Source organism: Mustela nivalis (genome assembly GCF_964662115.1).
Source record: "Mustela nivalis genome assembly, chromosome: 10".
NCBI lineage: Eukaryota > Metazoa > Chordata > Mammalia > Carnivora > Mustelidae > Mustela > Mustela nivalis.
Window position 1 is genome coordinate 108,012,831 of NC_139029.1, and position 21,835 is coordinate 108,034,665.

The 21,835-nt window shown below is 43.3% G+C and overlaps 1 protein-coding gene and 2 long non-coding RNA genes across 3 annotated transcripts in view; 1 reads left to right on the forward strand and 2 right to left on the reverse strand.

Annotated features, from left to right (window-relative positions):
- LOC309842017 overlaps window positions 1–21,835 on the reverse strand; it is a 273,345-nt gene that overhangs the window by 203,892 nt on the left and 47,618 nt on the right. The window lies entirely within an intron of this gene.
- On the forward strand, window positions 1,713–17,690 carry LOC309842020. Its single transcript, XR_014299453.1, has 3 exons — window positions 1,713–1,798; window positions 14,455–14,569; window positions 17,409–17,690. It is a non-coding gene; the product is annotated as an uncharacterized lncRNA (long non-coding RNA).
- LELP1 (late cornified envelope like proline rich 1) lies at window positions 6,121–7,941 on the reverse strand. The gene is made up of 2 exons (XM_082685817.1): window positions 7,814–7,941; window positions 6,121–6,546 (listed from the first exon to the last, which is right to left on the reverse strand). The coding sequence occupies exon 2, from the start codon at window positions 6,523–6,525 to the stop codon at window positions 6,229–6,231; it is 297 nt and encodes a 98-aa protein (XP_082541943.1). The 5' UTR covers window positions 6,526–6,546; window positions 7,814–7,941; the 3' UTR covers window positions 6,121–6,228.

Sequence of the window (21,835 nt, forward strand, 5' to 3'; positions counted from 1 at the left end):
TTGTCCTGCCTCAGCGTGGCCCAGGTTAGGGTTAGAAATCCTAGACTGTCCTAGCAACCAACTCAGTGTGATCTTGATTAAGATGTTTCCCTCTCTGGAGCTAAGTTTCCTCAACCAGACAACTGAGACACTGGACATGTTGTGTGCCTGTACACTCAGAGTTACAAAAGTCACATCTGGCTCTTACTGTGATCTGTGGGCTCCTGGGCCCAGTTTGGGAATGGGGTGGAAATCCACTTGCCTTCTAAGATATTTACCTTCCTTTCCTTTAACTCTCTTTCCTCCTCAACCCCACTGCCTCACAGAGCAGAAAGGAAGAACAAGATGTATGCCATAGAAGATGGGTTTGGGGACTCCAAGCTGACCAGATTCTTGAGTGCCTTTGAGTCCTGGCTTTCTAAGTTCAGTTTCCCATGCCAGAGGCTTTGCATTCACCACCTCACTGGTCAGTCCTCTCCACACCTCAGTGAGGATTTTCTTCTCATTCTTCAAGGGCATAAACAGACCACTTCTCCCACTGAGGTGACACATTTTTCCTGGGCTTCACAGTTGAGAGTATAGGGCTCACTTCGAATCCACATCTTTGTGATGACAAACTATTTCCCTTTACCATACTGCCTTCCAAAGTGAGAAATCTCCTCAAAGACAGGCTATACTTCCCAGGTGAGGCTGGGGGAAGGCTGGCAGGATCTGCGTCTTGTAACATAAGGGAAAAGTGACCAATTCCAGGGATGCCTTCTTCTCAGCCACAGGCCTGCCATAGCCAGCCCTGTCCCCCTCTCCTACCTCTGAATTCTGGGAATGACACATGTGGTGAGGGTAAGCAACATAGTAGCCAGGGCCTCAGCCCAGAGCAATCCCTTCCTCTTTAGAAAAGTGCATCCAAAGCCACTGAACATGCACTCATTTGTTGTTATTAAATGTCACAAACAGCCCAGTATAAACAGATGGACAAAATATGGTGGGGTAAGCATTGCAGGAGAAATGCATAGATGCTTTGAGGTCACAAAAAGGCTGCTGCAGGCTCTAACCAGCCTGCAGGAGGCAGTGGGGGAGCTTCTTGAAGCAGGTGACCCTTAGGTTGGGTTCCGAGGGAGATGAAGATCTGCTCAAGTGGACCATTCAGAGGAGGACTCAATGCAGGGGACAGACAAGTGTAAAATCACACAGGCCAGAAACTCTCTGTCATGCCAGGAAGTGCCAGAATTTACCTGTTGCTAGGCTGCACAGTTCTAGAAGGAGAGAGAAGTAACAAGGTAAAGCCAACCAAGGAGGTGGGGGCAGTGCGGGAAGACTTTTGTGTGACTTGTCAAGTCATTCAAGCTGCTGTTTAGAAAAAGGGAACCTTTGGGGCGCCTGGGTGGCTCAGTGGGTTAAGCCGCTGCCTTCGGCTCAGGTCATGATCTCAGGGTCCTGGGATCGAGTCCCGCATCGGGCTCTCTGCTCAGCAGGGGGCCTGCTTCCCTCTCTCTCTCTCTGCCTGCCTCTCTATCTACTTGTGATTTCTCTCTATCAAGTAAATAAATAAAATCTTTAAAAAAGAAAAAAGAAAAAGGGAACCTTTTAGGGCTTTAAGCAAGGGAGTGATACGTTTAGATTTAGATTTTAGCCAGTCTGCCTTGGCTGCCTTATACTGGAGGAAGGACTAGAAGGAAAACTTGGAACCTCAGAAGCTAGTTCGGAGGTTCTGGGTGGTGTAGGTGAGAAACTATGGGGGTATTTTTGATGGGAAAAGCACAAACCCTCAGTCTGGGCATCATTTCCCTCGAGCCTGGGAGAGAGCATAGAGCTCTGTAAGGTAAGGCATCACATTTTTTAGGCATGTGGTGCATCTGAAAATACCCTGTTATGCATTTTACAATCAATTTGTATCTTAGCATCTTTATATGTTTGGCAATTGACTTACTGTATTTACCCGCCTATTTCTTTGCTGAGCATCAACAGCTGTGGCACAGAAGCAGTTATGACTTGTCATCATCAATAAAGCCTCCCAGGATGTGCCTGTGCTCGTGTCCCTAGCTGGAATATTTGGTCATGTGAAAGCAAGACATGAAAATAAGACAGGTTCGGTAACTGGCTCCTTGAGGCTATCTCCCCAGCTGTCACTTGCATGTGGGGGACACATAAAAGTGAGCTCTATGGTTCCTTCCAGCTTCAGAGCTTCAAAGCAAGGCATCCTTGTGATTGTGTGCCAGCCCTTTCATATAGCACTGGCCAGCTCACAGCACCGCCCTCAGCTGGCCTGGTCTGGGAGGACATCCAAGTCCTCTACCTGCTTCTCAAGAAACCATTATGCAAAGGGGTCTGTGGTAGAATCTCTTCTTACAGCTTTTCCATGACAGGAGAGGCTTGGTCCTGCACTATCACAGTATCTGTGAGCCATTGAGACTGACACCTTAAGGGTTCTCATGGTGCCACTCTTCAGGTGTTGCTTATTTATTTATACAGCTCTCTACCATTTGGGGCAGGGCTCCAGTGACTGCCACTGGGGCTAGGAGTAATTATGGCATTCTGCAGGAAGGTAGCACACTCATCATGTTCTAGCCATCTTTCCTGGCATTGCCTTTGATCCAGCCTTTTGTTGGGAAAGTAGCCATTAAGAGATGTGTATCTTTGGTTTCATTTACATGGGAGAAAAGAGAACTAAATTGGCAAATGGATGGTTTCATGTTCTCAGAGATGGCCTCCACCTACTCTGTGCCCAGAGTCCTCAAAGCCAACCAGGAGAGCACCAGCCCCTAACCCACACTGCCACAGAGCTGCTGAACACCTGGGACTGAGACCCTACCACTCAAAAGAAGGCAACCAAGGTGCGCACTCAGGTGTAGGAAGTGGTTCTTCTTTCTTTTCCTTTTATTTATTTTTTATTTAGTTAGTTAGTTCATTAAGCAAATGAAAGGACTTTGGTGAGTTTCTGAAGTATTTATGATTATATACATTTTTCTATTACATGAGAAATAAAAGTTTATTTACGAAAATCCAAAGACTAGTGAAAATAAAAATACTATATTGGTTAATCATAACTCCATTGTCATAAAATAACTAGAATGTTGACAAACTTCCTTCTATCATCATCGTCAACATTCATAGAAGTTTTTGGTTAGACATGATTGCTTTTATGCTATATATCCAATTGGGACCTTGCTTCCCCCCGCCTTTAATACATTTTAATAATTACATAAAGTTTCATCAAGTAATAAAGTGTATTTGATCAAGTTTCTATTAGAGATCTAAATTATTTCTAAATCACACTGTGATAATCAGCTTTTACATAGCTTTTCTTTTTTTCCATTTTGGAATTATTTTTCTTTGCACAGATTCCAAGACATGGAACAACTGGGTCCAAAGATTAAACCATTTTATACTTCTGATACATATTTCCATATTTCTCAAATTATTTACTAAAATGATTTTTGTCTCTTTATGCTCTCATCAACAGTGACACACTATAGCACTGGGATTTTCAGCTTTATTATTTGAAAGTGATCATTAAATAGATGAAAGATGCTGTCACATTATAATGCTATTTCTGATCTCTCTCTTTCCTTCTCCATCTTTTCTCCCACCCTTACTCATGATTTCTACTGAGGTTCAAGAGTTGTCCATCTTTTATCAACAGTTGACTATAGGACCCTAATGCCCTAAACTAGGCTCTCCAGAAGTTCCCAGTATCCAGGAGGCACCTCTCTGCAGGGCTTGGGGAACACTAAGGCTTCTTCATGTCAGAGAAGGTAGTAATCTTCACAACTGGAAAAGGAGGGATTGCATGCCTTAAAGACTTGTCTAGCACTCATGTCCCCAAAATCTGCTTCTGCACCTACCTAATTATATGACTTGGTCTGGTGGGGGTCCCAGATGTCTTGAGCACATTTTGGACTATCTATTCTTACTGCACCTCTTTGGTCCTGTACCAGCTTCTAGACTCAGAAGGATGGAAAGCTGTTTGTGAGCCATGATTCTGTAGTGAGCCTCCCTAGCTTTGGCCTCTCTCATTTCCCCTTACTGTGATAACAAAGAATCCTAAACCTAGTTCCACTTGAATTTTGTGGGTTGTAATGACAAACTTGTTTGGTCTGTGTGGCAAAGCTCTCTTCTCCATCTGGCCACAGGGTACTCCTGGGCAATCAGGTTTCTTTCCCAGAAGTAATAGGGGCATCTCAAGCCCAACTCATCAACAAACTGGGTCTGCACCTGGCCACATGGAGGTGGTCCTAGGAGGGAAGGAGACCCACCCTGAAGAGGGGTAGAGACTGGTGGAGATGAGGGAGATTGAAATGGTGACCACAATCCCAGGCCCTAACACCGCATTTCCTACAGTTCTATTTCTATGCCCCCTTCCTATTCTAATACCCTTCCCAGCAAAGTGAACTGATATATTCCCTTTTGTGAATTAAGCAAGGTTGATGTGGGCTTTCCATAGTCACTTGTAAATAATTCTCACTTAACATAGCAGCTGTGAATATTTTTCCCATTCAATCCTAATTGATGCGCTTTTGAATTTATCCTTTTATGTACAGCTTTCCTTTTGAAATTTTGTAGATTCACAGGATGTTTCCCTAATAGAGACCCCATGCACCCTTCACTGGAATTCTCTCCATGGTGACTTGTTATATAGTTATGGTTCAGTATCCAAATCAGCCTGACATTAGTGTAATTCACAACTTCAATTTTTATTTTTTTTAAGATTTATTTTTTAGAGGGGCACCTATGTGGCTCAGTGCGTTGAGCCTCTGCCTTTGGCTCAGGTTGTGATTTCAGGGTCCTAGGTTAGAACCCCACATCCGGTTCTCTGCTCAGCAGGGAGCCTGCTTCTCCCCACCCCCACCCCTCCCGCCACCTGCATCTCTGCCTACTTGTGATCTCTGGCAGGCAAATAAATAAAATCTTAAATAAAATGGTTTCACTTATTTATGGAGCATAACAAATAGCATGGAGGACATGGGGAGTTAGAGAGGAGAAGAGAGTTGGGGTAAATTGGAAGGGGAGGTGAATCATGAGAGACTATGGACTCTGAAAAACAATCTGAGGGGTTTGAAGTGGAGGGGGGTGGGAGGTTGGGGTAACAGGTGGTGGGTATTATAGAAGGCACAGATTGCATGGAGCACTGGGTGTGGTGAAAATATAATGAATACTGTTATGCTGAAAATAAATTTAATTTAAAAAAAAGATTTTTTAGAGAGAGTGAACATGAGTGGGGGAGGGGCAGAGGGAGGAGAGGGAGAGAATCTCAGACAGACACCCCTCATTGAGTACAGAGCCTGACGATGTTGGGCTCAATCTCATGATGCTGAGATCATGAAGCTGAAACCAAGAGTCAGAGGCTCAACTGACTGAGCCACCCAGGTAGTACTTTATTTTTTTTTAAATTTTTATTTTTTAAAATTTATTTTTTTATTTTTTTTAATTTTTATTTTTGAAAAGAATGCCTAGCTGTGCTTATAGGTTTAAGTTAGAACCTAAGTATTGTACCTAATGAGGAAGAAATGCACAGGGCAATTATGTTCAGGTGTGACATGTGAAAATTGGGCAGGTGCGGTGTGTTCCCCTCTTTGAGTGCTGGCTATGTCCCAGTATATCAGGCTCTGGACACACATTACCTCCTAGGCCTCATGACTAGATCCTGTAAGCCCACTGTTAGCATCAGCGTTCCTTTTATGGAGAGCAGGAAACCATAGCTTAGAACAGAGCTAGAGTTGAAGCCCACACAGCCTGTTTTCAGAGAGTTCTGCACAAGCATTATGCAGTGGGATTAATAGCTGAGGGCATAGTTTTTCCTGAGCCTTTCCAGACTGGACCTTTCCTCTATATCCCACTCTTCTTTTCCCCTTTTGCTTTATTCCTCTGTCATGGCTGCTTGGGCTCCTGAGGTGAGCCACTGTTAACAGCCATATTTATGGCTCTCTCAGTCTGAAGGCCCTGATGTACCCCTCAGGAGATGCCACATCCCTATGCAGCAGGTAGGGCCAGAGGGGAGGCTGTCTTCAAAAACCGTTGATTGTAGAATGCCAGAATAGCCTCTCTCTCTAGGGATTGTTTCTTGGTGGTTTAGTGCTGGAAAACAACAACAACAAAACCCCAAACTGTCAAAACAAAGCAAAACAGGAGAAGAAAGCCTTGTGCAGCAGAGGAACACGTTTACTTGTCAGTTCATGGCTTCAGCTTTCAGGATAAGATGGTGAACACGGTAGACACGTTGGAGGTACTGGAATGAGAGGTGCCCTTGGTGCCTCACTCTGGGGGTGGGCAGGGAGATGGACATTTAGGAGGACAGGACTTGGAACAGGACTTGGAGGGGAAGGGAGCTGGGCATGGAGGAGGACACGGTGGGGGACATGGTGAGGGGCACGGTGGACACTTTTGTGGTGCTGGGCATTTTTCCCGTGGGCACTTTTCAGAGCACCGTTGCAGCAGCTTTTTTAAACAGCTAGGCTGGCATTTGGCTTCACACTTTTGTTCACACCTGGGATCACAGTTCTTGGGCTCATTCTTAGGTTCACTAGATTTACTTTTATCATCACTTGACATTCTCTTTTGATTTTCTGGGTCCTGTAAAGAAATATGCAACAGGTCATATGTGGGAGACCACACTGCAAGAGGACCAGGAGGCTTCCCACTCACACCTCCTGGTCTCCTTGCTTTTATGAAAAACTTTCCTGGGATGGTTTGGGGTCTAGAGCTGTCCTTCTGTCCTTGGAGTCATTGGTGACAACATCTCTTGGTCTCTTCACCCTTACCCTGCTTTTTGTTCACTTACCTTGTCTCAATTCCATATCCCTCAGCAGGAGTTTTCAACCTAGGGTCCTGGAACTAACCCCGCCCCATGATAAAACCATATTTAATCATATGTTATCAGTATAAGTGGCATCTTTTGTAACTCCATGTCTTTTAATTAATTTAAGTACATTATTCTGAAGTCATGGATTTGGTCAAATTGCTAAAAGCACTCATGGCACAACAAGGGTTTGAAACAATTCCTGCAGGGCTACTACTCTAACCCTCTGGAGATGGAATGAGAAAGTATGTTACCAGGTTTAGGGACTCAGGACACTTCTTTCATTCCTGTGTTTTCCCTAAGCCCTCAAAGCCTTGAGAATTGCTTTCTTCACTTGAAAACTGGGGATGGAAAGAAACTTAATCTCTACCATGGCTGGACTACCAGAGGCCACTCTGTGACTCCTCCCCATGATTAGGGGAAGGGAAGAACTCAGGAAAGGAGGAGATGAACAGGGAAATTCTAATTCTTCTGAAAATATGAATTTGAGAGCCACATAATATAATTTTAAGAAAGAATTTTTTTCCTCCTCTGTTAAGTTTTGCCCTGAGTTAGGTCTTCTATGGATGATTTGACTTCTAGATATGAGCAGGGCTTTTCAATCCCTGACAATACTTGCAAGCTGTATCTAATTTGACACTCCTTTGATTTCCTTGAACAATATAAAAGTATACATTTATCTAATTTAGGTTTGTTTTTTTTTTCTAATTTAGTTTTGAAAGCAATATGGCTCTCTGGAGAGAATTAAGTTAAACTCGAAATTTGTTAAGAATGTCTATTTCATCTTGTTTCATTGATTCACAGACCTGTACCCCTGGGGATAAAAATATATGTTTATAAAAAAATAAAAAATTAAAAAAATAAAAAGAATCTCTATTTCAAATGAGGCACAGCCCAGTTCTTGCTTCTGAAATGAAGGGATGCTTTCATTCAAAAATAGCCATCATCTTAACCCTGTTCAATGTCTGGGGTCCTTTAAGTCACTCTTAGGAAAGGAGAGGGAAAAGATGGGGCATTTGCAGTTGTCCAAATGCAACTCACCCCTTTGTGTTGGTAGTGAACTTGACAAGTAGTCAAATGAGGTGGATGGTATTGCTGTGTGTGAGAAGGTGGATTTTCCCTCTGGTTCCTCTGCTTAGCTCTGAGGAAGCCAAGGCTGGGGAGGGGAGCCCCACTTGTGACCTCATCACTTCATCATCAGGTAGTGATTGTTGTGTGACTCCAGAGCTCCGAGCTCAACTCAGGCCCTTGAAAATAGGGCTTGTGTTTAATCAACTCTCCTTTGGTGTCATGTTCTCTCCCAGGGTCACTCAAAATTTATGCTGGTGAAATCAGACCATAATGAAGACTACTGAACTCTAAGTATAGGGAGGTTCACTGTTGCTAGGAGCAGAAAATCTCTGTTTACACATGATCTCTCTTTACCCCCAAATTTTAACTCCTTTTAACTTTTAACTCCTTTTAACCCCTTCTCCACCTTTCTAGGAGACCTTTCCCAATTGCTCACAGACATTTTGGTTCTCTCCTTCCTATTTTTCTAATCTCAGATTCTGAAGCCTCTTTATAATACTCCACACAACCTAGCCAAAGTCCAGGGATTATTTTAGCTCTTTTTCTTCCTTTCTGCCTATAACTCACTGATTGTTGTGCTTTGCAATTTTTGTTCAATTGGGGAGTGGCTACCGTTGATATCCTTGATAAACCCTGCTTACTGTAAAGAACTTGAGTTTGGTGCTCCTGACCAGTTCTGACATACTGGGTTAATCCCAGATCTGGTCTTAGAGTAGAAAGATTTGCCTCTGAGAAAGTTTCTTCCTTGCCTTTTCAAAGGACTGGCCAGTGGGTCTCTGTGGTTGGAACTGATCTGTGCCTAGGGTCATAGAAGGAAGTTGGTGTGGGAAAGACAAATGGAGTGGAATACATAATTCCTTGAACTCAAAGTTCATCTTGGCAGTCATTCACTGACAGCCATGAGTGTCTTTTGGTTAAAATGGTGAAAGGATCATGTCTAAGGTGTTGACAGAGATTCTGACAGCAAAGTGTCAGACAGACTGGGGTATGGTCAAACGTTGCACTAGTCTGTTTCAAAGAGGTTATAAACATCTCCAAGTCTGAAGGAAGGCAGTGGTGGTGGTAGTGAAAGCATGTTGATGAGAGAAGTATCATCAGAGAAGTATGTTTATGAGATTCAGTTAATGGGAAGCTTAGAAGAAAATTATGAAAGATGACTCCCAGGTATTATTATTAATGGGTGATGAGGAAACAGAATAGATTTGTGTGAGAAAAAGATGAGTTTAAGTCTGTGCACGTTTTGTGGTCACAGTGGAACATCTTGAATGGTTATTGGGAATGTGGTTCCAGACCTGTGTCACTGAGCAGACTGAGAACTTGAGTTTGACTGAGTACAAAAGGTGTTTGCTGAGTGGATAAGGATGAGAGGTTTGGAAGAGAGAAGAGTCAATGTACTAGGGAGAATGGGGAACACCAGTATATGGTTTATTTGGTATTTACAAAGGAGAAGGAATGTCATACACAATTGAAACCCAAATGAACCCCAATAAAAGGGGAGTGTGGGCCAGAATTTAACTCCCTGTCACCAGGACAACTGGTATCAGACCCCTTGTGTTGGTACAACCTACCCCTCAACACTCATTTTCTTTGCCCTATCCTTTTCATTGTTACAAGCTCTAGCTCTTCAAAGCTGTTGAGAAGCAATTTCTGTACCCATCTCAAGAGACTCAGCTCCACCTGCTGTTCAGCTCTGGACCAACGCTAGCCTTCAGGCAATTATTTGTGATGGTGATGTCAAATGACGTGGTGATTTGGGGGCACCTGGGTGCCACAGTCAGTTAAGCATTGACTCTTGGCTTTGGCTCAGGTTGTGATCTCAGCATCAGGAGATCAAACCCTGTGTTGGGCTCCATGCTCAGCTGCAGTCTGCTTAAGACTCTCTGCCCCTCCTTGCCATGTGCACTCTCTCTCTCTCAAATAAATAATCTAGAAAAAAAGAAAGAAAGAAAGAAAGAAAGAAAGAAAGAAAGAAAGAAAGAAAGAAAGAAAGAAAGAAAGGTAGGAAAATATGTGGTGATTTCTACTGGCCTTTGCCTGGCTGCAGTCCTGTCCTACTTCTTGCTTCTTCCCTGTCCTATTTCTTGCTCAATAAATTCCCACTGAATGAAAGTATATTATCCATTGGACTTTCACTTGGGCATTTGTCCGTCATCGTGCCAGTCTTTAAAACCCTCCTTTAAAGGGCAAGGCAGTGTTATGTTAATCTCCCGGCTATCACACTCACCCTTGGCTCAGTGTTTGGTCAGCAGCATGGCTGGCAGCAAAGCACTACTGAGGTCAACACAGAACAGTTTCTGGAGCTGCTGGGTCTAGAGGGAAAGAGGCTGTAAGGGGAGAGGAGTGGGTATCAAAGCCCCTAGATTAAGAATGAGGATGCTGGATGCAGATCCCTAGGTTTAAATCCCACCTTCATTTTTTACTTACCAATGACCCCTGGTAATTGACTTCACTTTCTAAGTCTCAGTTCCCTCATCCATAAAATGTGAAAATAATAGCACTTACCTTAGGACAAAATGTGACTTATATTGACTTATATAGTGTTTACAGTATGTCAGGCACATTTCCAAGCACAAAGCATACACCCTACACTCGCACTGTACTCATAGTTTTCTCTGAAGATTGAATGAGATTCTGTGAATGAAGTATGAATGAATTAAGAAATTCTAGGACATTTTGTCCTTGGAATGATTTGTCTGACCCTCCCAAGCTGTTAGTAAATGTTTACTGTACATGTGAGTCATTATTTTCGTTAGTGCTTTCCTGGCTCTTTCATCCCTTGGCTTGCTGGATCTCTCCCTGCTCCCCTCACCAGATCTTGGCCCTGAAATCTCACTTTTCCGTATCATTTTTTTCTGCCCTCTAGCCAAAGTTCCTGATGGAGTTCACATGAATATGAGACAAGCGGACCATTCTGTGGTTTATCTGTGAAAGCCTGCAGGATCTGTATGCCTGCATATTATATCAGGTCAGAGAATTCTGTATCAGCAGTTTAACTTCACTTGGACTCCCCTGTTTTTTCATGGAAAATCTTCTTTTTTCTGTCTTTTTCTATCTCTCTGCGTAATTCTTGTTGAATAAATAGCCCTCACAGGATAAAGTCAGAAAGCAAATCTATTTCTTCCATTGGTGCCTTTTACGACCCTCTCTGTGGGGCTAGCTCTTCCCTTCCTCCTGGGATGGAATCTCTAGCATATGATAGACTTTTAGGATCATGCTTAGACAATAAGTTCTCTAATAACTTCTATTTATTCTAAACAATGTTATTTCAGTAGTTAGAAGGTATATTTCCTTGAACATTGGATTTCCTTCTCTTTCTCTCTGGGACCAGAAAGAAAAATATCTGTTTGCTTTTTTGATTTTCTCCTCTTCTTCCTTCACCTGCCCAAATACCCCTGGTTTCAGGAAAGGGGCTGCAGAGGGAAGAGGCAGAAGGGGCAAGGAAGTCCTTATCTGAATGATATTGTTCTGGTGTCCTGATACTTGGGAGCTTTCTGGGCTTGGCAGGTGGTTAAAACTGACTTTTTCTCTTGTGGGAAATTTGAATATGTTCTTCAGGAGATCCTGTCGCCCCTCACTGAGGTAGTGAACACAGTGTTGAGTATGTATAACTCCTACAGTGCCGAGGCATTTGGCATCTTCCCTCCAGCTTCTCTCTGCTGCAATTACCTTCCCTCTAGGCAGCCCTGTTGCATAAGATTTCACATGGCAGAAAGAGACAGCTCTCCCTTTCTTGTGGGCCATATGTGGCACATGGGAAACATTCATGATCCTCCCCTTTCTTTCCTCAATTACTCTTAGTGATATTTTCCTGATGTTTATGCACTTTTGCTCATTCACTGTGTATTAGGAAATGTATGGCATCTTCATGGACGTGGTTCTGTATTGATCCAGTTGGACCTTACTGCAGTTATTTGATACTCTTATATTCCCTCTTTCACTCCTCTCACTTGGGTTCCTCTAATACCTGAATGATGGCTCATTTCTCTGGCCTCCTCTGCCCTCCTCCATGACCTCTTCCTCCTCTGCTCAGTCCTTTCAACTCCACCTGACTTCATTCACCTGACACATTACTGCTGACCTCTTTCTCTACCAATGTTTTCTACCACCTCTATGCCAAACAAATCCAAAGCCCACGCTCTTCCCTTTTCTCCAGGCCTAAATATTAACATTCATTGGATATTCTTTGGCACTTCAAACTGATTTCACAAAATCAGAATTTGTCACCTTCTACATCCTTTCTTACATGTTGTCTTATTCTTTCCAACTCTGCGAGGCATGTTCCCATATACTGAGACCTCCAGACCAAAAACCTAGGATCACCCCACCTCCTACCTCCCACTCAGCCTTACACTAAACGTGCTAGCAGCACCTGCCAGTTCTATCTCCCAAACTGCAGGCTCATGCCCCAGGCTGGTATTGCAACCCACAGTATGCACCTCCCTCTAGCCAGCCCCCATCACCTTCATGATAACTGCTATTGTTTCATTGAAGTTGTCATTGTCACAGGTGTCCCAAAGTGCCCCAGCTCTAATTCATCCTCTGCAGCACTCTTACAGCCAATTTTAGAAGATAAACCCCAATTTTATTATCATATTGAAGATAAGGCCCAAAGGTCTCAAAAGTTGAGTGTATAATATTTCATCTCATTTTTCTAAACTACTTATGTTTCCCAAAATGTGTTGGGTTTTTTTTGACTCTATGCTTTTTTCTCCGCCAGTCACATCCTCCTTCTTTCCATTCCTCTTCTCCTACTGCCCTCTTCTCTCCTTGAACTTCTAGGACATTTTGTCTTTGGCATGATTTATCTGACTCTTCCAGGCTGTTAGTTGCCTGAGCCAGGTTCATTCTAAGATTTCACCCCCATTTTGCATACTTATTTCCCAATTTCTCTCCCTCAAATGATGGGCTAGTCTAGGAGATCAGGAAACACTTATTTTTATCTCTGTACTCCTAATCCTCAGCACATAGCTCAGCATGTCTTGGTCTCTCAGTGACTGATGCTTAATATCAATAAAGAAATGCAGTAATATTTCAGTAACTTTCCCATTGTTCTTCTCTTAAACTGGAATTCATTTCCCTTCTTGTCCGATTGATGTTTATTTTTCTTCTCGCCTTCCAAGCTCATCTTGAAAACTCCACCTTCCATGCTGATGTCCCTGGGCCCTATATGGTTATAGTTAAGAGATGCTATCTCTGAACATCCCCAGTACATTCCCTACAGCTTGGTGCCCTCACCTGTTCTACTGGGAGGCAAGGCCTGTGTATACTTCTGTTTCCTGCCTCACAGGGTGCCCTGCTCCAGAGAAGGACCTTCTTATTCCTCTTTGCATCTTCAGTGCTGGCACAGGACTTGATAGATAATAGATGCTCAGTGAATGTTTGGGGGAATGAACGAGTGGATATACAAGACAAAATCTAGCCGAGGAGTTAAGAATAAAATAAACTAGGGGTGCCGGTGTGACTCAGTTGGTTAAGTGTCTGCCTTCGACTCAGGGTGTGTTCCCAGGGTCCTGGGATCAAGCCCATCAGGCTCCCTGCTCAGTGGAGAGTCTGCTTCTCCCTCTCCCTCTGCCTGCTGCTCTGCCTACTTGTGCTCTCTATCTCTTTGTCAAATAAACTCATAAAATCTTAAAAAAAAAAAGAACAAAATAAACTATTTGTTAGGGGAGGGAGATCTGGCTCCATGAAGGTGGAGATGATAATGAAGAGATCCGTCTCCAAAGGTCAGCTTCCATTGTCAGTATTTCTATATCAGCCCAGAGACCCCAGGAGGCACACCTCTTTGGTCCTATGGGCTAGAAATCCCAGACCACCCATATTGTCCAGGATACAGCAAATAGAGATGGACTCCCATGTCAAGTATCCAGCCTAGAGGGTCAATCTTCCCTTCTCTGGAACTAGTGCCCTCCTTGGCCAGAATCCTTCCTCCTCGCACCCCCAACCCTCCCAAATCCCCTGCCTGGAGAGATCTACTTCAGGAGTAAAGGGAAGATACAAGATAGGGTGGACCTGTAAGGGAAGCAGCTGTCATGGAGGCTGAGGCCATGCGAAGGTGGGAGTCATTCCCTTGAACAGAGTTCCCCACTCCCTCTGCTATGATCCATATTCTCCTCAAACTTTTCCCAAGGTTTTCCAACCAGCTTCTGTTTCCTGTGTGCTCCTATGACTCTGTCACCTTCCCATCTCCCTGCAAGGGGGAAAATTATGGGGTCTCACTGAGAGAGATGTCTGAATGGAGACAGCAGAGTTGAAGAGAAGCCCCTTTGGCACACTGGGTACCTTTTGCAGGGTTAACCTTTGTGCATGCAAAAAACACTGGGGACCCATTTCCTTCCCTAAAAGTGGGATTAGAAAGTCAGGAAATTCTGGGGAAATTTCAGATGGTTTAGGACAGCTCTTGTTAATTCTGGAACCATTTTTGCTTTACAAGGTCTTCATATTTTTATTTTATTTTATATTTTTATTATGTTATGTTAGTCACCATAGAGTACTTCATTAGTTTTTGATGTAGTGTTCCATGATTCGTAATTTGTGTATAACACCCAGTGCTTCATATTTTTAACATGGGAGGAGGGAGAGAACGGTTTTCCTAATGATCTTCTCACCACCAGGAGGCAACACTGGACCTGAAGCTGCAAGAAGAACCAGCTCTAATCAGAAGACAGAAAGGGAAGGAAGCACCCATCAGGCTATTCTGGTCTAATCCCTATTGTTATAGGACCCGTGGTAGGTTGCTTAACTGTTCATGGAAAGCCAGGGGACTGTGAAGGTTTTATATTTGGAGCCCATGAGAGCTGGAATTTTGTGGGACTGTGTGGTGCTCAGTGGGGGAAGGAGGTGCAATGAGAAGAACTTAAGTGGTGGCCTCAGAGGTTGCATGTCTGTTTTGGTGGGCATTCCTGGGAGCACCATGGGCCCTGCACTGGCAGCATAAATGCTGGCTGAAGCCAGTAGGTAGTGCTCAGGGATCTGGGGAGGGTTTGGGGACCTTTCCTTTATTTCTGCTGTGATGGAACCTCTCTCACACTTCTAACAGAAGCCCTTCATTGGTGGGCTGGATATTCACAGTGGGACAATAATCATGAGGGTCCCAGAGGGGAGGGGAGTGTCATTGCCTACTCACACATTTTTTTTTTTACACTTTTTACCCTTTGTGGCTGCCATTCTATCCCCTGGAATTAGCCACAATCACAGGAACCACCACAGCCACATCTACAAGCAATTTAATTAAGAACATGGATCCTGTGCCTCTCTTCTGGAGCGACTTATCCTTGTGTTTGTCCTGTTAGATCCACTCCTAATAGCTGGGGGAATAGTGTCATCTGAATGTCTCAAGATGAGAGAGACAAAGATGGGATAGAACCAGGACTTGGGACTGTGTAAACAATGGTTTAAAATTAAAAAAAAAAAAAAAAAAAAGGACTAGAAACCTGTGGAAGAGAATATTTGGGAGGGCAAGAAACCATTTATAGAATGTAGGCTAGTTTGCTATTGCTAATAACAAACCACACAAACAGCAGCTTAACCAACACCTACTGACTATCTCATGGTTCCGAGGTGTGGGCATGGCTTAGCTGGGACCCCTGTTCAGGGTCTCACCAGGCTGAGATCAAGGTGATGGTTCCTTTGTTCCTTTTTGGAGCTTGGACCCTCATCCTGGATTCAGATTCTCCCAGGTGTAAGACTGAAGTCTTCAGCTGTTAGAAGGTACCCATATCCCCCTGCCACCTGGCACTCTTCCATCACAGCACTGTTGAATTTATCAGCCCCCAAGCTGGGACTAATCGATGGTGTCTGGTAACACTGCTGCAGGGAGAAGAGCAGAGCCTGGATCTGTGTGCTTTTCAGGGTGTAAATCCTGGACAATTTCAAGCTACCAATGATTTAACAACAGGCTTCCAAATTTCTGAATATTTAACTATCAGCTCTCTTGAGTGTCATCTCCAGCAGGCCACTAGACCTAGTTTAGGGGCTTCAGGACTCATGAGCCAAGTTCCCTTTATGCCCCTGCCCCCTGCCTCATCCTCCCACATTCTGTCTTCTTCAGGAATTTTAAGCAAAGGGAATGAAGTTTCTTTTAGTTTTCTATGTGCTGTAACAGATCACCATGAACTCAGTGGTTTAAAACAATGTGATTTTATTGTCTTAGAGTTCTAGAAGTCAGAGTTTAAAATTAAGATGTTGGCAGTGCTGTGTTCCTTCTGGAACTTTCAAAGGAGAATCTGTTTTCTTGCCTTTTCTAGCTTCTAGAGGCTGCCTGAATTCCTTGGCCCATGGCCCCTTGTTTATATCACTCCTATATCTTGCTTCTATCATTACATTTCCTGTGACTCACTCTTGATCTTCCTGACTCCCTCTTATAAGAAGCCTTGTGAGTACGCTGGGCTCACCTGGATAATCCAGGATACTTTCCCCATCTCCATATCCTTCACTTCACCTTGATATCCCCACCTACGAAATCCCTTTAATCCTGTAAAGTAACATATCCACAAATTCCCAGGATTAAGTCATGGACATCTTTGGGAGACATCATTCAGCCATTCAGTCACAAGATTGTATCCATTCACAAACACAGTCATTTAGAGCTCTGGTGGCTGTTCTGTTTTCTTGTCTCCCCCACAAAGTTTTGTGGTTTATATTTGCATCTCTCTAAAAACAGTAAAAAAAAAAAAACAGAGCTGTTACATGGCATCACACATTGTGGGCCCCTACCCCTTGATGCCTCAGGGGAGTGTTAAAATTACAATGTGTTTGTTCGTTTGTTTGTTTGTTTTTTGCCATTCCTTGTATTAGAGCAAATCCTACAGTATCCAATATAGGGGAGGCACTTGGGCTTTTAGTTAAAGATACATAATTTATCAGTGTACACAGTGGAGGTCACATGATGTTCTGAAGGATGATATAATTATCTAAATACAATTCAAAGGGAATATTTACTCTCCTCTTCCCTGAGAGTCCTGCTGACCCCACAGATTCTCAGCTGTCTTATCACTCCATCACCAGTGCTCATCATTTCCTTTCCCTAGAGTGGGTTTCCTCTGGGAAGAAGGCTGAGGAGCTGAAGGTCGAGCCCATATTTGGGGCTAGTCAATTGGATTTGGAGACTGCGTGGGGGGTGTTTCTAAGGAGGAGTTCCCCCCTCTTTCCCTGTGCTCTGTTTCCTTGTATAAGCCATTACTCCTTTTATGTAACTTTTTCCATTCCCCACATTCCCAAACCTTGTCTATACCCATAATGGTCTGAGTAGTAACTGTACAAAAGTCAAGTTTCCTTAGGGATGATATTTTTAATAGATCAAACAGAGAGTCAAGGGCATGATTCCAGTGGGACTGGGGAAGGGACCACAGAGCCAGGGGTTGGTCCCAAGAGGGGTCTAACTAACCATGAGAGATGGAGTGGAGGAGGTGTAAAGAAGGCAGAAAACTTCAACAACTACTCTGGGGGATGTAGAAAAGGAGAATATCTTCTCATGTGAATTTTAAGATCATTTAGAAGAATTCTGTTTTCCCTTATGAAACCTAAAGAAAAGTTATTGTTTTCTTTCCTTTGTGGGATTCTTCTTCAGCTTCAAGAGGTAGAAGTTGTTATGGAGAGATGAATATCACTGTGGGTAGAGAATGCTATGGTGGAAGAATGGCCCATTATAGCTGATGATAGCCAGAGAAGAACACACCTATCCAGGCTCCAAGGACTGCCTTGAGAACATGTCACATCTGGCCAACTTCTACTGTTTGAGGTAAAATGACAAAAGCTGGTGGACAAATCATGGAAGATTCACCTTGAATTTGGAGAATTAACCTCTTCTGGGGCCATAAGTGGTTCCGTGTTATTGGGTGAAAATAAAATCTATGGCGAAAGGAAAGAGAGTCCATCTGCTTCATGACCAAGTTGAGGAGGGTAGCTTCAGAGAAATCACTTTTGTTTTGGCAGATATTCTTGGCATGGGGAGGTTGCATAGGGAGGCACTTATGCTGGCTGAGGGGTGGGAGACATGGCTAAGGCCCTTTGGGAGGGCAAGGCACAGGGACCTGGGGAGGGTAGGACACAGGAACCTGGGGAGGGATCTGACAAGAGATTTTGCATTGTTGCTGTTGCTGAAAAGACATCTTTCGGGGTTGAAGAGAATCTGTAAGAAATAGGAAATACTTTTTTTTGGTTGCATTTGTTTTCTTCTGTTGTTGGTACCTCTTCAAACCACCATATCCCTAGCCTCAGGGAAAACCTTCCCATCAAACTTTCTATCACATCTGCCAAATCAGAGTTCCCACCATGGGCAGAAGCTGCCAAATAAGAAAACACCTTAAGAATGTAGGAAGGTGGGACACCTGGGTGGCTCAGTTGGTTGAGCAGCTGCCTTCGGCTCAGGTCATGATCCCAGCATCCTGGGATCGAGTCCCACATTGGGCTCCTTGCTCGGCGGGGAGCCTGCTTCTCCCTCTGCCTCTGCTGCCACTCTGCCTGCCTGTGAGCTCTCTCTCTCTCTCTCTCTCTCTCTCAATCTCTCTGGCAAATAAATAAACAAAATCTTAAAAAAAAAAAAAAAGACTGTAGGAAGGTTTTTCTGTGATTAGTCCTTTTTTCTACCCTAAGGTGACCCCCTGGTCTACAGCATTCCCTGGACTCTGCCATCTGAGCAGTACCCAATTTAGGGGAGGCACCCAGCAGGTCTTACATCAACAATGTAACCACATGTGGAATTGAGAAGCTGGGAGCTTAGGTCAGAAGGACTTGGCTATTGATCCCTTGTTGTCAACTACTAGCTGTATGAAGAGGAACAAATCAACTACCTTTGTTTTTCCTTAGCCTTACATTTGAAATGGGATAATCAATGACCATATCCTAAGATTGGTTTAGGAATCAGGGAGAAATCTGATAGAAAGGTGGGTATCCAGGGAGTACCTATTGCTAGTTCAAAGGAAGACAACAAGGAGAAAAAAACAAAAATTGTGTCACAGTGTGTTGGGGGAGTAATCCCTTATGCTCAGCCTGGAGTAGGGAAGAATAGTCTATGGTGTGGGGGAGGGACAAGAGAGCTTCCAGTCAATACCTGAAAGGGCACCCCACCTGAAAGGTGCATGTGTGTGGAAATTACTAACAGTGATATCACAGCAACCCACCTTAGAAATGAGCAGAAATGTCCTCCGTCGGGTTGATGACAGAGGAAGGCTCCCCCGCTGATTCACCCTCCTCAGTGACTTTTGGATTTTGCTGAGGAGGGGGGCTATTTTCTATTTCTCTAGGGCTCTTTTTGGTCACATAATCTCTGAACTTGGACAAGGTCAAGGGTTTGACTTCAAGAGAGGCCCATTTCTGTGGCCAGTATCTAACCCTTTCTCCCTTCCCTATTGACATGAAAGATGTTTCTCCATCCCTTCACTTTCAATCTGGGTGTATCTTTAGGTTCAAAATGGGTCTCTTGTAGACAACATATGGATGGGTCCTGTTGTTTTATCTGATCTGCAACCCTGTGCCATTTTATGAGCGCATTTAGGCCATTCACATTGAGAGTGATTATTGATAGATATGTTTTTATTGACATTGTGCTATCTTTGAAGTCTTTCTTTCTGTAGATTGTCTCTATATTTCTTTTTTTTTTTTTTAAAGATTTTATTTATTTATTTGACAGAGAGAGATCACAAATAGGCAGAGAGACAGACAGAGAGAGAGATGAGGTGAAGCAGGCTCCCTGCTGAGCAGAGAGCCCAATGTGGGACTCGATCCCAGGCCCCTGGGATCATGACCTGAGCCGAAGGCAGAGGCTTAACCCACTGAGCCACCCAGGTGCCCCAGATTGTCTCTATATTTCTGTTCAATGCTATTCTTAGGATTTTTCCTCTTTTATAGAACCCCCCCCCCCTTAATATTTCCTGCAGTGTCGGCTTGGTGGTTGCATAGTCTTTTAAGTCTTACCGGTCTTGGAAACTCTTTATCTCTCCATCCATTTTGAATGTCAGTCTTGCTGGATAAAGTATTCTTGGCTGCATGTTCTTCTCATTTAATTCCCTGAATATGTCTTGCCAGCACTTTCTGGCTTTCCAGGTCTCTTATACCATCCATTTTTGTTCAGCCCTTTATCCTCCATGCTTCTTTTGTGCCAGGACCAATATTCCCTTTTTTATTTGTGAAAAGTTTTCATTGAAGTGTGGTTGACAAACAATGCTATATTAGTTTCAGCTGTACAACATGATGACTTGACAATTTTATACATTATGCAGTGCTCACCAGGATAAGTGTAGTCACCTATCCTGTGTATATATCACAAAACACAAAGTTTTATGATATTAATGACTATATTCCCTATGTGATACTTCCCATCCCCATGACTTATTTATATTATAACTGGAGGTTATTCCTTATTCTTTATCTTGTAAAATCTTCCTGTCCTCTGCCCCATTTTGCAATTCTCAGGACCCTTGGGAACAGAGACTTCATAAATTTTTAAAGTTTGTGTATATCACCTAATTTGTCTTTATTCAATTTTAACAATGTGAACTTACTTCTATTCTTCTCTAAAATTTCTGGTAATTAATAACCATCTACTGAACACTACTGTGTGCTGGGTTATGGACTTCACATTGCTGACACAAAGAAGAACAAGAAATTCAATGGATACATACTAGAGAGAGCTATTCTTGTGCCTTTCAAGTATTTGAAGTGGCCAATATCTGAGATTCCTCCAGACAGGAAAGTTTACTTTATAGTTTATAATTTAGGTGGTGATGGTATGGGTGGGGAGAGGATTGAGTTCCAGGGACTTGTCTTATTCTTTTCTTCCACAATAGCCCTTACCCAAGGTAAGGAAGCTAATTTGCTGATTATTTCAACTGTTGGTGTTCTCTGTTCCAAATAGTCATTCAGGAACTGGAGAAGTAGTCCCAGGATTGGTTTTGGTACCACTAGCTTGATTCCCGAGTAAGTGCAGGTCAAATTTCCAATTATCACTTGCCTCTGATACTGGCTTTGTTAGAGATCAGGCAGCTGTATTGAAGCAGTAAAACTGTTAGGTTTCTCCCTTTGTCTTTCCATCTTGCCCTGTACTTCACAGTGAATGCTCACTATCCAGTTCTAAAAGCAAAGTCAAGCAAAAAATGGCAATTGGTAGATGCTTGTTGGAGGAAGTCATAGAATAAAATTCTGAAGAATATAAGAAATAATAGTTGAGTTAGTCTTCATGTTAATTTCCTCTGTGTGGAATGCCCTTTCCTTCCTTCTTTGACCATCAACCTTTAGTATCTAAATTTTTTGAGCTCCTCCTTGAATTCTGCATCCTACCAACCCCTCCCTGTTTGTCCCATGCATGTTCAGCACCCCCATTTCACTCTCTGGACTGAGTGCTATATAATGGTCAGTTCACAAGTCTGTCCCCATCTTAGCCTCCCCAACCTGGAAGACTGGTTATCTCTCTGAGAGGTCCTGGGTTATTTTTGTCTGTGTCTCCAGCACATTGCTCAGGGTGAACATAGTAGATGCTATGTAAATTGTAAACAATTTACTTAGTAAATTCAACAGGGAATTTGAGAGATGAAATTAATGAAATACTCAGAAGATAAGTGTTACTTCATGAAACCAGAGGAGACACAGTAATGAGAGAAAGTTCTCTGAACTCTTCATTGCCTTTCTCAGGCTTGGATATCCCGGAGGTCAGGCTGTTCCTAATTTAGCAGTACCCCTTCCTCACCTTCACTGGCCTGTGACTGTCCCCAGGATCTTTTAAAGATGTCCCACTAAGGCCCCACTCACCTACCCAGGTAACTCCTTCCTGGTAGGAACATTCTCTCCTTCCCCAGGCCCAGAAGAGGGCAAAGTCAGAAATGTTCAGAGACATTACTTTTATTGGAGGGAATATCAGGGAAGGAACATCCTCTTAAAGAGTTCAGAAAAGGCCAGGACAGAGTGAGGGGTGAGCTACCTTAAGAGGAGAGGAAATTATTAATACAAATATGAGATTGTTTCAGCTGAGGGTGAGGAATTAAAAGGTGAGGAAATTCTGAA

Bases quoted from the DNA above. Each gene is read 5' to 3' on its own strand.
- LELP1 (XM_082685817.1), bottom strand. From the start codon at position 6,525: ATGTCAAGTGATGATAAAAGTAAATCTAGTGAACCTAAGAATGAGCCC.